Source organism: Corvus hawaiiensis, chromosome 8 (assembly GCF_020740725.1).
Source record: "Corvus hawaiiensis isolate bCorHaw1 chromosome 8, bCorHaw1.pri.cur, whole genome shotgun sequence".
Lineage (NCBI taxonomy): Eukaryota > Metazoa > Chordata > Aves > Passeriformes > Corvidae > Corvus > Corvus hawaiiensis.
Window position 1 is genome coordinate 29,921,041 of NC_063220.1, and position 13,220 is coordinate 29,934,260.

Sequence of the window (13,220 nt, forward strand, 5' to 3'; positions counted from 1 at the left end):
GAACTGGAATCCTGGGTGTTGTAGAATTCATACTGTCATGGAACTAAGTGGGAAATACATGAAGACTCAGTAAGGCAAAACTTGAACTCTGTAAAAATGAGTGCATTTTGAGACTGGACACAGTGCAGGTCCCATCTAACTGGAGTACCAGCAAATCTCCTCACAAATGTTCACATGATAACAATTCAAGTTGATGTTATCAATGAGGTGAGTTCACCATCACGTCCGCTGCAATTTCTGTATTGGGTTCCAGAGTGCGCCCAGCAACCTGGTTTGGCCACCATAAATGCATGGATGCTCCAGCTCTGGAGAGGACAGGTGTCTACAGTACTGCAGGGTAGGACACCTTGTGGGATTCCAGACCCAGTGCTGCTGGATCATCTTCTATCTAGCAGACTGGAAAACAGCACAAAACAGTGATTAATTGAAACAGAAAGCTTACGTTGGAGGTAGTGCTGTGTAACTTTTTTTGTCAGAGAGGATTTCTCTGATTCAGTAGAAACAACACAGACCCAAAGAAAGCAGGGTGTCCATTCTTACTCTTGTCCAGGTGATTTGGGCAGTCACGCTTGGGCAGTGATCCGCTTCCCGGGCAGTGTCCGGCTGCGGGAACAGCAAAACGCCACCACTGCCACCAGGCCAGTGTGGCAGCCCATGCTGATGTTTCCTCTACACCACTGCGTGCTTCTGGGCTGAAACTGTTTGCCAAGTGGTATGAACTGTGCCGGTGTACATCCAGCTGGGATTCTGGGTGTGGATAAACACAATTCTGCTGGAACGTGAGGGACACATAACCCAGTCTCTTGTGCTGCGGCACAAGGCACTTCTCCGTCACGAGGCTCCGTGCAGCGAAACGTCCGAGCGGGGAGCCAGGCCCTCCTCCCCCGCGGGACGGGATGTGCCAGCCAGGGCACCACGCAGTGACTCCGGGACGCTCGGCAAAGCTGCGGCGAGCTGGTCCCGCCGCGCACAGCGGCGCGTTTCGGGATCGGCTCCGGGCACGGGGTAACCCAGGACCGCCACCCGCCGGTCCTGTGTGTGGCCCGGCACCGCACGGTCGCTGCCGACCCGCTCGCAGGGTCGGCGGGTCGCCGGATCCGGGGGGATCGCGGCTGAAAGGTCGATCCCAGCTGGCCGGCGACCTCGGCCGGCAGAGACCCCTGCCCAGCCCCCTGAGGCGGGGGCGGTGCCGCTGGGGGCGGTGGCATCTCCCCTCTCCTCCCCTGCCCTCCCTCCGTGCCTCCCCGCCCTCGGCCGGGGCCGCAGCGCTGCCCCCTCCCGCCGGGGATATCCCCGGCCCCTCCCCGGCGGGCGGCGGCCCAATGGAGGTGGGGATGCTGTGCGGGCTGCGGGCGGGCTGGGGGCGCCGCCGAGCCGCGGACGCCGCCGGGCCGGGGCCGCGCTCACTCGGCGGGGAGCCGCGGGCAGAGGCGGGCGGCGCCGGGGCTCGGTGCGGCGGCGGCTGGGATGCGCCGGCCGGGCGGCTGTGGGGGCAGATAGCGTCCCGCGGGGAGGCGGCCGAGTGGGGCCCGGGGCGGCGGCCGCCGGGCAGCGCCATGGCGGCGCAGTGCGACCCGCTGAGCGGGTACCTGCCCCAGCCGCTCTCCGACCCGGGCTCCAACAGCGAGCGCAGCGCCGACTCGCCCGCGCCCGGCTCCGAGGAGGACTCGGCCGGGCCGCCGCGGCCCCTGCACAGCCCCGAGTGGGGCGAGGAGCGATTCCGGGTGGACAGGAAGAAACTGGAGGCCATGCTCCAAGGTGAGGGCGGGAGCGGCGGCGCTGCCCGGGGGGCGCGAGGCGGTGGCGGCGGCCGGGAGGGGCGAGAGGGGGCCCCGGTCCCCGCCATGCCTTGTCCTGGCTCCCCCTTCCCCGCCGGAACGGGAGCCCCGTCCTGTCAGCTCCTTCCTCAGGCGCTGGACGCGGGCCTGGGTCGGCGGGAGCCCCGCGGGCCGGTCCCGGCTCCGGGCGCTGTCGTGGCCTCCCGCTCTGCCGGGGGAGGCGGCTCCTTGTGCCCCCGGCGCGGAGCCGAGCGCCCCGGCCCCGTACCCCGGGCTGCCCGGTGCCGCTTGGGGCCGCGCCGGCGTCGCGGGTGGTGCCGGTGCCCTGCCCTGCTGGGGCTCGTCCCGCGCCGCGGGGCTGCGGCTCGCAGGGTCCCGGTCCCTCAGAATTCCAGCGGTACGAACATAACATCCCGCTCGGGCAGGGCGGTGCGGGCTCTCGGCTTTCGAGGAACGGGCTAGCGGGCAGGGAGCCGCTGGAGCCGGGCGTCCCGGCTGGAGGAGCGGGCACGGCTCCGCAGAGCTGACAGCGGCCGCCGCTGCCGTGGGACCGGCTCGGCCCTTGGCTCCGCTTTCTGGGATTTTTTTATTGACGTTTTTTTCTTTCCTTGAGGCTACATATTTTGCTCCAGTATGTTTTGAATTATCTGACTCTCAGTGGAAGTTACGTAGGCAGCTTTTGACAAAACAGGAGTAGTAATTGCTGGTTTTGTTGCTAAAGAGCACATGAGTAGGTTTGAACCAGTTGAGGATGCTGCTGAGCGGGGTAATTCCCCCGGGGTATTCCTGTCTGGTCTGAGGAGCCCGTGAGAACCGAGGATGAGTTTCAGGCCTTACAGTGTCAAATCTTAAGGTGCGTTTGGATCAACAAGAAGAGACGGTGGTGATTTCAAGAGGGCGCTTTTTCCTTTCTAACTACTGTTTTGTAAACATTTAATGTTACACTAACGTGGTAACTCACATATTTATGTACATTTTCAGAACAAACAGACCTGACAAATGTTTCACGTGGTATGTCACAAGGAAGGCGTTTCAGTCACTTACTGGAAGTTTTAGGTGCTCCCTACATGAGCATCCCCTGTCAAGGCTCCTGCCTTCCTCCCTGCAGCGGTGGATGGGAGGCTGTGGGAGCAAGCAGGGGAACAGGAGCTGGTGAGTTGGGTTGGTCACTGAAGAGCTGCGGTTTGACTTGGTGACTACAATGATTGGAATTTTTTTAATTGAGATGCTCTCTCCTGGGGGTGAGTTAATCTTTAATCAGTTAATACTTTAGTGCTAGTAGAAAAATCTCATTATGTAATGCAGTAAAGAGAAAGGAATTTGGAGAAACAGAACAGCAACAACTGTTTGTAAAGATGTGCTCATCAAAAGTGTCTGAAAACCAAAACCACATGGGTATTTCTGTGTAAGAAGTGGTAGAGAAGGGTCAAAAGTTAGAGTTCAGTAAGAAGATGAAGGTTGCCTTAATTTTTCCCTCTAATAGCTAAATAAATTTCCATTATCTCATCCCTCACACAGTCCTTTCTTCTACTGCCCAAGGTAGTAAGCATGAAGAGGTAAACAAAGCTCCCAAGCAGAAACCAAATACTGTATAGGTTGTGTGACCCAGCAGAAGCCAGTGTCAAAATAGACCTTCTTTGCTCCTTTTTCAAATTTTCTTATCTTTATAAGAAGAATAAAGTAATAAAAGGTATAGGAGTGATAGAGCACAGTGAGTAAATGCAAGCAGAATACTGCCTGCTTTTTGATGAGAGGTTGCTGTGTGCCCTGTCTAGAATACACATGCTTCAGGTGATGGTTTGAGGAGGTTTTGCATCAGATAGTTATCCTTGTTGTGACCAAAAGTTTGTTGGACTTGGTAATAAGTGGTTTTATGTGAAAATCTGAACTGTCTGGCTTAGTGTTAATGAAAAACTGCTTATTAGGAAACAAGAAGCAGACATAGTAGTCCTTTCTCTCAGAAAACCAAACTGTTTGTTAAACATTGTCACTTTCTGTCACTGTCCTCTCAGTTTCCTCTCTGTACTTTGTAAGTATTTGTCTCATCTCTTGGCTTACAAGCACCTCAAGCACCAAGTACCTCTGTCAGCTCATTGTGAAGCCAGATCTGTAACTGGTAACCAGAAATTCAGAGTCAGTCGTGCTGCTGATTACAAGCCAAACTTGATTTTCTTTTTTAACTTCTCCCACCCTCCCCACCTTTTGTTTGTCTCCATCTTTTGGGAGTGGAAACTTTGACTTGTCTTTGTAGGAAAGGGACAGTGGAAAGGAAGTAGTGTGAACTATCTCCAGAAACAAACTTCTGTTAGATAATTTGTAGGGTTGTGTTCCCTATGGTTTCTAATACCAGATCCTTCACTGGAAGTTCTTAAAATATGCAGAAGTTGCATTATGGAAGAGAAACATCTCTGTAATCCAAGTGGTGACGAGCAGATTTCTTATTTCCGAAAGTTAGCCAATTTTTTACACTTTTTTTTAAATTCAGGTTGGTATAAATACAGCTTTTTGTTCATATTAGATGCTTAAAGGCTCCTCTTGCTTTTATCAGCTGTTAGAGAGCTTGTTTACATTTGTGAAAGTTACTTTTTAAATGATTAAAAAACTTAGAATCTCTTCTAGTGATCTCCACACCTTTCTTGTAATTTGGAACAGTGAGAATGCATCATCTTTAGTTCAGTTGTCTTTAAAGCCAAGTTTGAAAGAGCATCTGTTGAAGAAACAGAGGTGCCTTGGTGGCTTTTTTTGGCTCATCAACCTCTGTTGTTTACTGTGCTAATCATGAAATGTAAGAAAAACTATCTGGGAGAAAGGATATGCAGCAGCTCTGTGTTCAGCTCGGTGCTTCTGTTACTTTTTGCTTTGCTGAATTTTATATGTGTTGCTGCTGTGATTATTTTCATCTTTCCCACAGCTGATGGTTTGTGGACAGTTTCCTGGGGGCTGGGGCTTATCCCAGCGAGGCTCACCTGGGAATAGCAGACTCTGCAGCTCGGGAGGGGACTGGGGCACCTTCCTGTGAGATACAGAGTAACTGCAGTAAGTGCTGTAGCAAGAACTCCTCTTTCAAAAAAGAGGTGCAGGTAGTTTGCTACCAGTTGTATCTGAAGCAGAAATCAAATCTGACTTGAGGTGTCAGAAAATTTTGATAGATTTGAGAGTGCTTTTGCTACCTTCCCCCCCCAAAAAATAATTGTGCTGGTATTTTCTGAACGGTTCTGTTTGGAATATCAGAAATTGCAAAAGCTGTGGTAAAACCCTTGAAAATACGATTTTTTTCCTTGTGTCCATCTTCTTTGTACCACTGTTTTATTACTTGCACATAGATGACTGGAATCATGTCCCTTAAACAAATCTCAGTCTCTACAGTGGGGTGTAAGCTCTCTTATGCTGCATGTCTTCATCAGAGTTTGTTAAACAGATATTTCCAGAATAATTTTTTCTTCTAGGAGGCCAATCTGAGTAAAGCAGTTCAGCTGTTCTCAGCAGTGAGAGAAGATGGTATTTCCTAGCAGCCCAATTAATTACAGCTGCTCTGCAAAAATTCTGGTAAATGCTCAGGTGACTTCATATTGTGGGATGATTTACGTAGTGCATGTTTGAGTGCCTGTTACCATAGCAGCTGAGTATTATTGTAAAAATGCAGAACAGTAAACTTAGGAAAGCTGTCCAGAAAGTATAATCTATCAGCTAATGTTGCAGCAATCAGTAGGCTTAGACAGGTTGGCCATGAACACTAATATAACTCAAACCAAAGAAAGCAACACCTTTTTTTGCTTGCGTGGTGTGTCTCATTTTTGGTTACAGAATGTTATACCAATCTTGCATTTCAAATAATCCTTTTTCTTTGTTATGTTCTTTAACAGACATATGTGATTTGTGTGGTTTAAGCACACATGGTTAAATATTTTGTGACTTTATAATGCACTATCAGACGATAGTAGCTTGGTAAAAAAAAAAACAAACCCATGATGTTTTTAATAAGAGTCTAAACCTAACAATGATGTGTGGCCCCATATTATATATGGCTCTTTCAGTAAAAAACAAAACTGTGCTTGTTAAAATTCTGTTCTTCTTTGTTCTGTTTTGGATTTTTTTAATGCATCGTTTTTCATTTTGAGGACTCTTCAGAGTAATTTTAATTAGGGATCTAAAACTTTATGGGTGGTGGCTTTTTGTTCTGTGTTTTTATTGGTTTTGTTGGGATTTTTTTCCCTTATGAGGTAATTCAGCATTTGCCTGACTATTTACTGATAAACAAACACATTAAGAAAAGCACAGACCTACATGCCCAGGGAACTCTGAGGAGCACTCAGCAGCACAAGCACCCAGTTTGCTCTTGAGCCCATCTTACAGAGCAGGTTGTGTTGCTACCAGGTGGGCACCTTGGAAAATAGCAGTGGGTTTAGTACTGGCTATACTGGTTATGTCACAGTGTAGCTGGAGTAGGCCAGAATTCCAGGAATCACGTCAATCTGAATTTATGTCATGTAGACTCAATTTCTAAAAATAATAGTGGATCACTGATTACTTTCCAGGCAGTTAGGATAGAAGTGCTGTAACAAATTCCCTATGAGCAGCCAGTGCAAGCAGCTCGTTGAGAGGCCTTTGCGTAGCTCTGTCCTGCCATTGCAGCATTGGGTGAGCTCTCCCCCATTCTACTCCCTCTGTTTTGGTGCCCTTTGCCTGTCATGGGGAGCCAGAAAAATGCTCAGCTATTAATTTTCTGCCAAAACAAGCTCTATTTTTCTTAGGGGGGGGTGACATGAATACTTAGATAACTTTTTTGCACAGTTTCATCCAGGCAAAACTTACTGTAAATCGATTGTTAATTCCTTTGCCTAAAGGTCACCCCCGAGACCATTGTCTGATCTTGATTGTACTTATGCAATGCCTCTTTCTGATGCCTGGATGATAACCAGCTTTGTTTGCTGATCCATCAGGTGAAACTTGTGTTTAAACAAGTGTATTTTCCATACTTAATGCATAACTGTTGGAAAGTTTACTCCAGTACTTTTCACAGCCTCCTCCACTAGTTTGTTTCGTCTACAGAGAATGATAAATCGATAAGTGTGGCAGGCAAATCTTGGGGGAAGAGGAGTGGGGGGAAGAAAAGCACTTTTATTTGAATGTGCTGAAGAAGACAGAGATATTCTAAGAAACCCAGGCCTCTACTGAGTGCTACAAACAATGGCTTTATTAGAAGCTGGACCCTAACAATATGAATTTTGAGCAAGTTGGCTGCCTAACAGGCAATCATAATGGCCCTGACTCTGATGGTTTCTGTGCAGGGAGGGCAAGCTCTGTGTTACATTTATTTGGGGTTTTTATGTTTAAGCGGGAATTACTGATATTCCCCTGGATTTTTGGGGGGGTGTTTGTGATGGTGGCAGAAATCTGTACAATAAAACTAAGTGTACTGTGGTCCTTCAAATAACTAGTGTACCTTGCTTGCAACTGAAGTTAAAAATACTCAGTGCTGTTGATTTATACTCCTGTTTACAGTTCCCATGTCCCTGTTGGAGCTCCAAGGGTTGTGAACTATGTTTTGTCTCTGACCAGATTCATACTGAAATATCTCCCTCTTTATTTTAGTGGCTCCTAACCACAGTTGCTTTTCCTAGAGGAAGAATATGTGGGGTTTTTCTACTACATTGTGAGATTTCTGTTGGTGGTTTTTATTATATTTTGTTCCTTGTAATGTGTCAGCATAACCTATACAAGGACATAGTTGTGGGGAAATTGGAACCTTCCTAATAGCATTTACATTTGGTTTTTAACTTATATGTAGCAGGAAAAAAGAATCCAAGTTTTGTCAGGTTTTCAAATCCCTGAAGTGCTGAATAGTCTATTTCTACAAAAAATAAATACATGAAATGCATTTGTGTGACTTGTAGTTCTTGCATTCCATTATTAACAATTGTAATAATACCACTTTCTCAAGTTTCAGTGTTCAAGTAGTACAACGGACTATCATGGTTTGGCATGAGCTGCCGAGTTAAGTATTGCTGGCTTGCACATTCCTGTTGGTTATATTGTAATCTTTACCTCCATTGGAAAATATGTCCTATTTTGAGTACTCATTTCAGGCTCTTGGCTTTATGCCTCTCAAACAATGAAACATGTTAGTTTTCTTTAATTTCAAGCCTCTCTGTTGAAGAACTAATAGCTTTTTTTTAAAACATTTTTACAGTAGTGACCTTGACTGAGAAGACTCTGTGGTGACTTTCATGCACTTTGAGCTTAAAAACTAGTGTGACTACACGAGTTGGAGTTCAGCTAGAGAAAATAAGCACACCTAATAAGCTATCTGAAGGAACGAGCACTTGATTTAGGGGTTTCTTCTTTGAGATGCTACCTATTAATCAGTGGTAGTTTCTAAAATAATTTTGACTTAAGTCATTCAAACCATTCCTTGCACATAGCCTCAGCTTTTGTTCAGTATTTGTTTTTGTTTCTTGTCTCTGGCCCGGACCAATATGAGTGTATTGCATGAGGCAAAGGAACTCTTCATGTTTCGGTGACTTTTATAGCTGATTTATGTAACGATGTCTGCAGTGATACCCTCTTTACTGGAATAGGAATACATGATTTAAAAAGAAATAGTTTCATGTTAAAGTTTTATTGATGTTTTGAAGGAACGCTCCTGAGTGAGAGTGTTACCTCACTTGATAATACAGTCTAAGGAATCTTAATAACCAACAAGTTCTCTCATGTGTGAAAGCAGTTTTTGGATACTCTTGATGTCTCTGCAGGAAGAGATGGGTGTGATGGATAGGGGGTTGAAAACAAACACGTAGCAGTGAACACTAAGTGTCTGAATAGGTCACTTGCCTGGTAGCATAACTTCATTTGATTTTTCTGCTGCAAGCCAGATTTCATGGAGAGGCTGATGGGCATGTAACAACACTGGTCTGTCCCATGTTGTCCTGCTGTGCAGCTCTACTGTAATAGATACTAGGGTGTAGCAACTGGGAAGGCACACCATAGGCATGTGCCTGCAGGACTGCTACAGGAAAACCTCTACTGGGAAACCCACGTGTGTGGGTACATCCCTGAAGCACGCGATGGTAATCCTTGAATGGCAGACAGTGGAACTGCAGGGTTGTGGTCTCCCTCAGGCTGGAGGGGTGTGGTGGGATAGCTCTCGGGACTGGAGTCCTTCAGTGACAGGGTCTTTAGGGTGCGTAGAGTGGGATGCTGAGGAGGATGTGGGGGAGTGGCAGGATTGCAGGGAGCTCTGTCTTGGAGCACACCACCGGCTGTTTGAGAGTGCAGGGTCAGGGGTGCTGGGTGCTTTTACAGGTGGCTGCTACAGACCATCTGATTGGGAAGAAGCAGCAGATGGGGCCTCAAACAACTGGAGAGAGGCTCCTGTTAGCAAGCCTCGATCCCCACAGAGGACTTTAACCCCTCTGTTCTCTGCTGGGACAAGAGCCTGGCAGGACACAAGCCATGGAGGAGGTTTCTGGAATGATTTTGTGACAGCTTCCGGATCAAGGAGGTCACAGCAGGAGCTGGTTTGCTGGGCTTTTTGCTTGCAAGGAAAAATTAATCATGAATGTGAAGATGGAGGGCAGCCATTCAGAGGGACCCTGACAAGCTGGAGAAATGGCCCAAAGGAATTTCACGAAGTTCTGCAAAAGGGAATGTGAAGTGCTGCACCAAGGGAGAAAATAACTGCCCCAGGTTGGGGCCTGACACACTGTGCAGCCCTGGTGAGACACATCAGGAGTGCTGGTGACACATCAGGAGTGCAGCCCTGGCTTCCCCAGTGGCAGAGAGACATGGGCATTCTGGAACAAATCCAGCTAAGGGCTACAGTGCTGAGGGGGGACTGGAGCAACTGACACAGGAGGAGAGGCTGAGATGTCTGGGATTGTTTATCTTTAATCTTGAGAAGGCACAGGGAAGACCGTATGAATTGTGTGTGTCAGAGGATATAAGCAGATGGAGCCAGAGTCTTCTCAGTGGTGCCTGACAGGACAAGCAGAAAAATGTCATTTTATGACTCATTTTATGACAATCCTTTCTGAAAAGGAAATAATCCATTAAATCTGCAGACTTTTCAGGTTTTGCAGTGTTCAGTGCTGAGGTGAGGTCACTGCTGTCTCTTTTGAACAGCAAAGGAATCAAAGGATTCTTAACTACAATTTAAATTGTTGAGTTAAAATACTAAATCTGAGATTGGACTGTAATATTAAAGCACAGTGCTTATTAATGTTAGGTATTGAAGATGACTAAAAATACATTTTTCGGTAAATCCTTGGTTAGATACCAGTATTAAAAATAGCAGTTTGCAGCCTGAAAGTGTACTCCAGGGTTGATAAAACTGTGATTGAGTTAGCGGTCAATTTGCCTTCCTCAGGGCATTGAGAAACATCTGCTGGGAAAAATGGTCTGTGCACCCCAGCTTTAACAGTCTTGGTAGGATTTGGTTGTGCTGGCCCCCAAGAAGGGAAGGCGATGGCTGGGACAGGCAGCTGCCAGGGCGGGTCCTGGTTCTCATGCCTACGAGGGATGCTGGGTGCTGTGTTTGGCTGCAGATCGTAGTTTTGGGGTGCTCTGGCCCATGGGAGCACTACTGGAAGGTCCCTGCAGCCTGGCTGGCTGAGCTGGGACACAGATCTGCTGTGGCAGCACTTGAGTGCTGCTGCTTTGCTGCCTTCAGACAGCTTTTGAAATGATCATCATGCAAGGATGTAGCTGTGGTTAGCTCTGTGTGCTTCTCACCTGCCAGAGATTTTGCTGAGGCTTTCTCAGGGTTTGTTCCCAGGGATGGGATAAACTAACTGCATGTTCAGTGATGACCGAGCAGTGGGAGCTGGCTGTGGGCTGGAGTGGCCTTGCTGGTTCCAGTGGTGTAGTTCAGGGACTCTGTGCTCTGGATCACACTACATCCTACTAAACTTTGTGTTCCTGCTGATGGTATGTGAGCAAGCTGTGAAAACAGGACTTGGGAGTGCAGCTGGGATTGGAGCGCAGTCCTGTTATCTCTACTGCTTGGATGCCGTTGTGTAAACCACAGAAGTACACGTTGCTCAATTCATCCTTCCTGGAAGTGTCTTCCTTGTGCATGTGAGTGAGAACAGGAGGTAACTTGTTCTTCAGGTTTCTTTTCCTTGGAGCTTGAAAGGCTTTTAAAATATCTTTATGAATGTATTGCTTATGGTGAGAAGGACAATAATAGATGATGCATTTAAAAGGCATGAGATTTCCAGTCATTCTGACTGCCTCCCAAGTGGCCAGCTGCCAGCAGCTGTGTCTTGAATTTGGCATCTTGAGATCAACAGTTTATAAATGCTGTGGAGTAAAACTGTAAAACTCTTTTTATTACTTAGCTTTTTTTTTCTTTTTTTAATTGCCCAGGCTGATATTTCCTAGAACTTTAAAAATCAGATTTTGGACCATTCCTTTAGTGACTGTGAACTTCTGGGGCACACTGGTCACTTGAGGAGGTGCTTTCCAGGACACCCACACAATCTGCCATCTGAAGATGTTTTGAAGATGAAGTTAGCCCTTGATTAGCGATGCTTTTGTATGCAGTTAAATGTTTTAGCCGTTACCATTTCTAGAAGGGCTCAGATGCAGCCTGGTAGAAATTTTACTGGACTGGAAGGAATAGTCTCTAGTTTGCTGCTTTGAGACTTCGAAAAAATTGCTTTTCTTTGCCCCATATGATTTGACTGCTGAGCCTTTTCCCAGAGATAGGAAGCTGGTCAGTGTAGCTGGTGCCAGCCACAAGGTATCTGCATTCCCCACTCTGATGCAATTCCAGGGCTTGCCTGATGTGTAAAGGTTGCAGTAAAACTCAAGAAAAATACTTCTTCTGTATAAAATTAGATAAACTTGTATGGAGAAGCTTTTTCATAAATATGAATGTATGCAGTGAGTCCCTATTCCTCTTCTGGCTTTTTGCCTGTTGGGAACATGTGTAGATGCAAGTGAGGCGTGAGCCATCCATTTTCCATTTACTAAATGTCTCTGCAGGCCAGGACTCAGAGGATTTGCAAAATCTTGATTCCATTTTCCCCTAAAAAGACGAATCAGGTCTGTAAGAATGGTTTTCGAGGAAAAATAAGCAGCAATCATTGTGCTTGTGTGGTTATTGTCAGGCTTGAAGTATGTAGATGCTGAGGAATGTTTATTATACTGGGGCTTTTATAGGTACTTTTTTTCCCCCTCATCTCATAGAAAAGTTTTTCTGGTTGGTTGGTTTATTTTCCTGTGGCCCTGCCCAACATATTAAGAAGCTATGGGTTGATAATTTTTTTTAGGTCTTTCATCAGTCCTTCTCTACAGCTTTTTAACTTGCAAAAAATAACTTCTATTTGTAGGAGTTATAATGCCACAGGGTTTTTCTCTAGCTGCTAAAATATTACAGAGGTTTTGAAAGCAAAAAATTATAAATAAGAGTATCAAGGAAAGAAAAAAAGAAGCCTCATTCCAGATCAGTCAAGTGAAATATATCTGCATATTCAAATTATGTACTTTAAAAGATTGAGCTATGTGTTTTCTCACTTACTTGGCACAAAGTATGTGTAAAAGCTTCAACAATTATCCATATTAGTGATGAGATAACAAGCAGAACAAACCCAAAATACCGTTCTGCTGCTTGTGGAACAGCTCAGATCATGGGCTTCATCTGTTTAAACTTGGTTCTTAGAAAGGAATTATGCTAGATTTCCTTGTGAGGAGAACTTGCAACATTTTTATAATCAAGTTGAGCTAAATGGTCTGTAGTACAACATATCTGAAAATTGGTATGAAGCCAAGTAAATCTGGTCTGAAAGAAGCAATGTTAAAAGATAATTGGAGGGAGAAATTGGTAACACTAGTGGCTTATCCTGTTGTTTTAAGTGCTGTTTTTGTTTTCTGGAACATGTACATACATCTGTGCTGTCCTTACCTCACAGTCACACAGTGGGTCAGGAAAGGACCATGGGGTCATCTATTTCTACCTCCTTGTTCATCCCAGAGCACATGGCACAGGACTGTGTCCAGCTGGGTCTGGAATATCTCCAGTGAGGGATATTCCACACCTTCTCTGAGCAGTCTGTCCTAGTGCTCGGTCACTGCACAGAAAGGAAGTGATGCCTTAGGTTTTAACTTTTATATTTTTCAGATCCTGTGCTGCTTATTATGTAACTCTGAAACTTCAATACAGCCTGTTAGCTACTGTTCTCTCCTTCTGGTTGGACACAACAAACCCTCTCTAGGTTTGCACTTCAAGGATGCCATGTTGTCCCAGGCCCTGAAATATGTGCACTAAAGCCTCTGAACAGGGGGCACACTTGAGGTAATTACTTCATTGCCTGAAATTGTTATTGGAGAATTAACCCTGATACACAAATAGACCAAACTTATAAAATGTGACAAACCCATGTCCCAGGGTCCTTGTTGGGTGTAGCCTCTTCACTGCCCAAGGTGTACCTTTGAAGGCCT

At 46.2% G+C, this 13,220-nt stretch overlaps 1 protein-coding gene across 1 annotated transcript in view; it reads left to right on the top strand.

Annotated features, from left to right (window-relative positions):
* Window positions 1-1,490: 1,490 nt before the first annotated feature.
* The window catches only part of BICC1 (BicC family RNA binding protein 1), a 91,274-nt gene continuing 79,544 nt past the window's right edge, over window positions 1,491-13,220 (top strand). Inside the window, exon 1 of the mRNA XM_048311540.1 lies at window positions 1,491-1,758. Coding sequence (XP_048167497.1) covers window positions 1,557-1,758 — 202 coding nt within the window. The 5' untranslated portion in view covers window positions 1,491-1,556. The remainder of the gene's footprint in view (window positions 1,759-13,220) is intronic.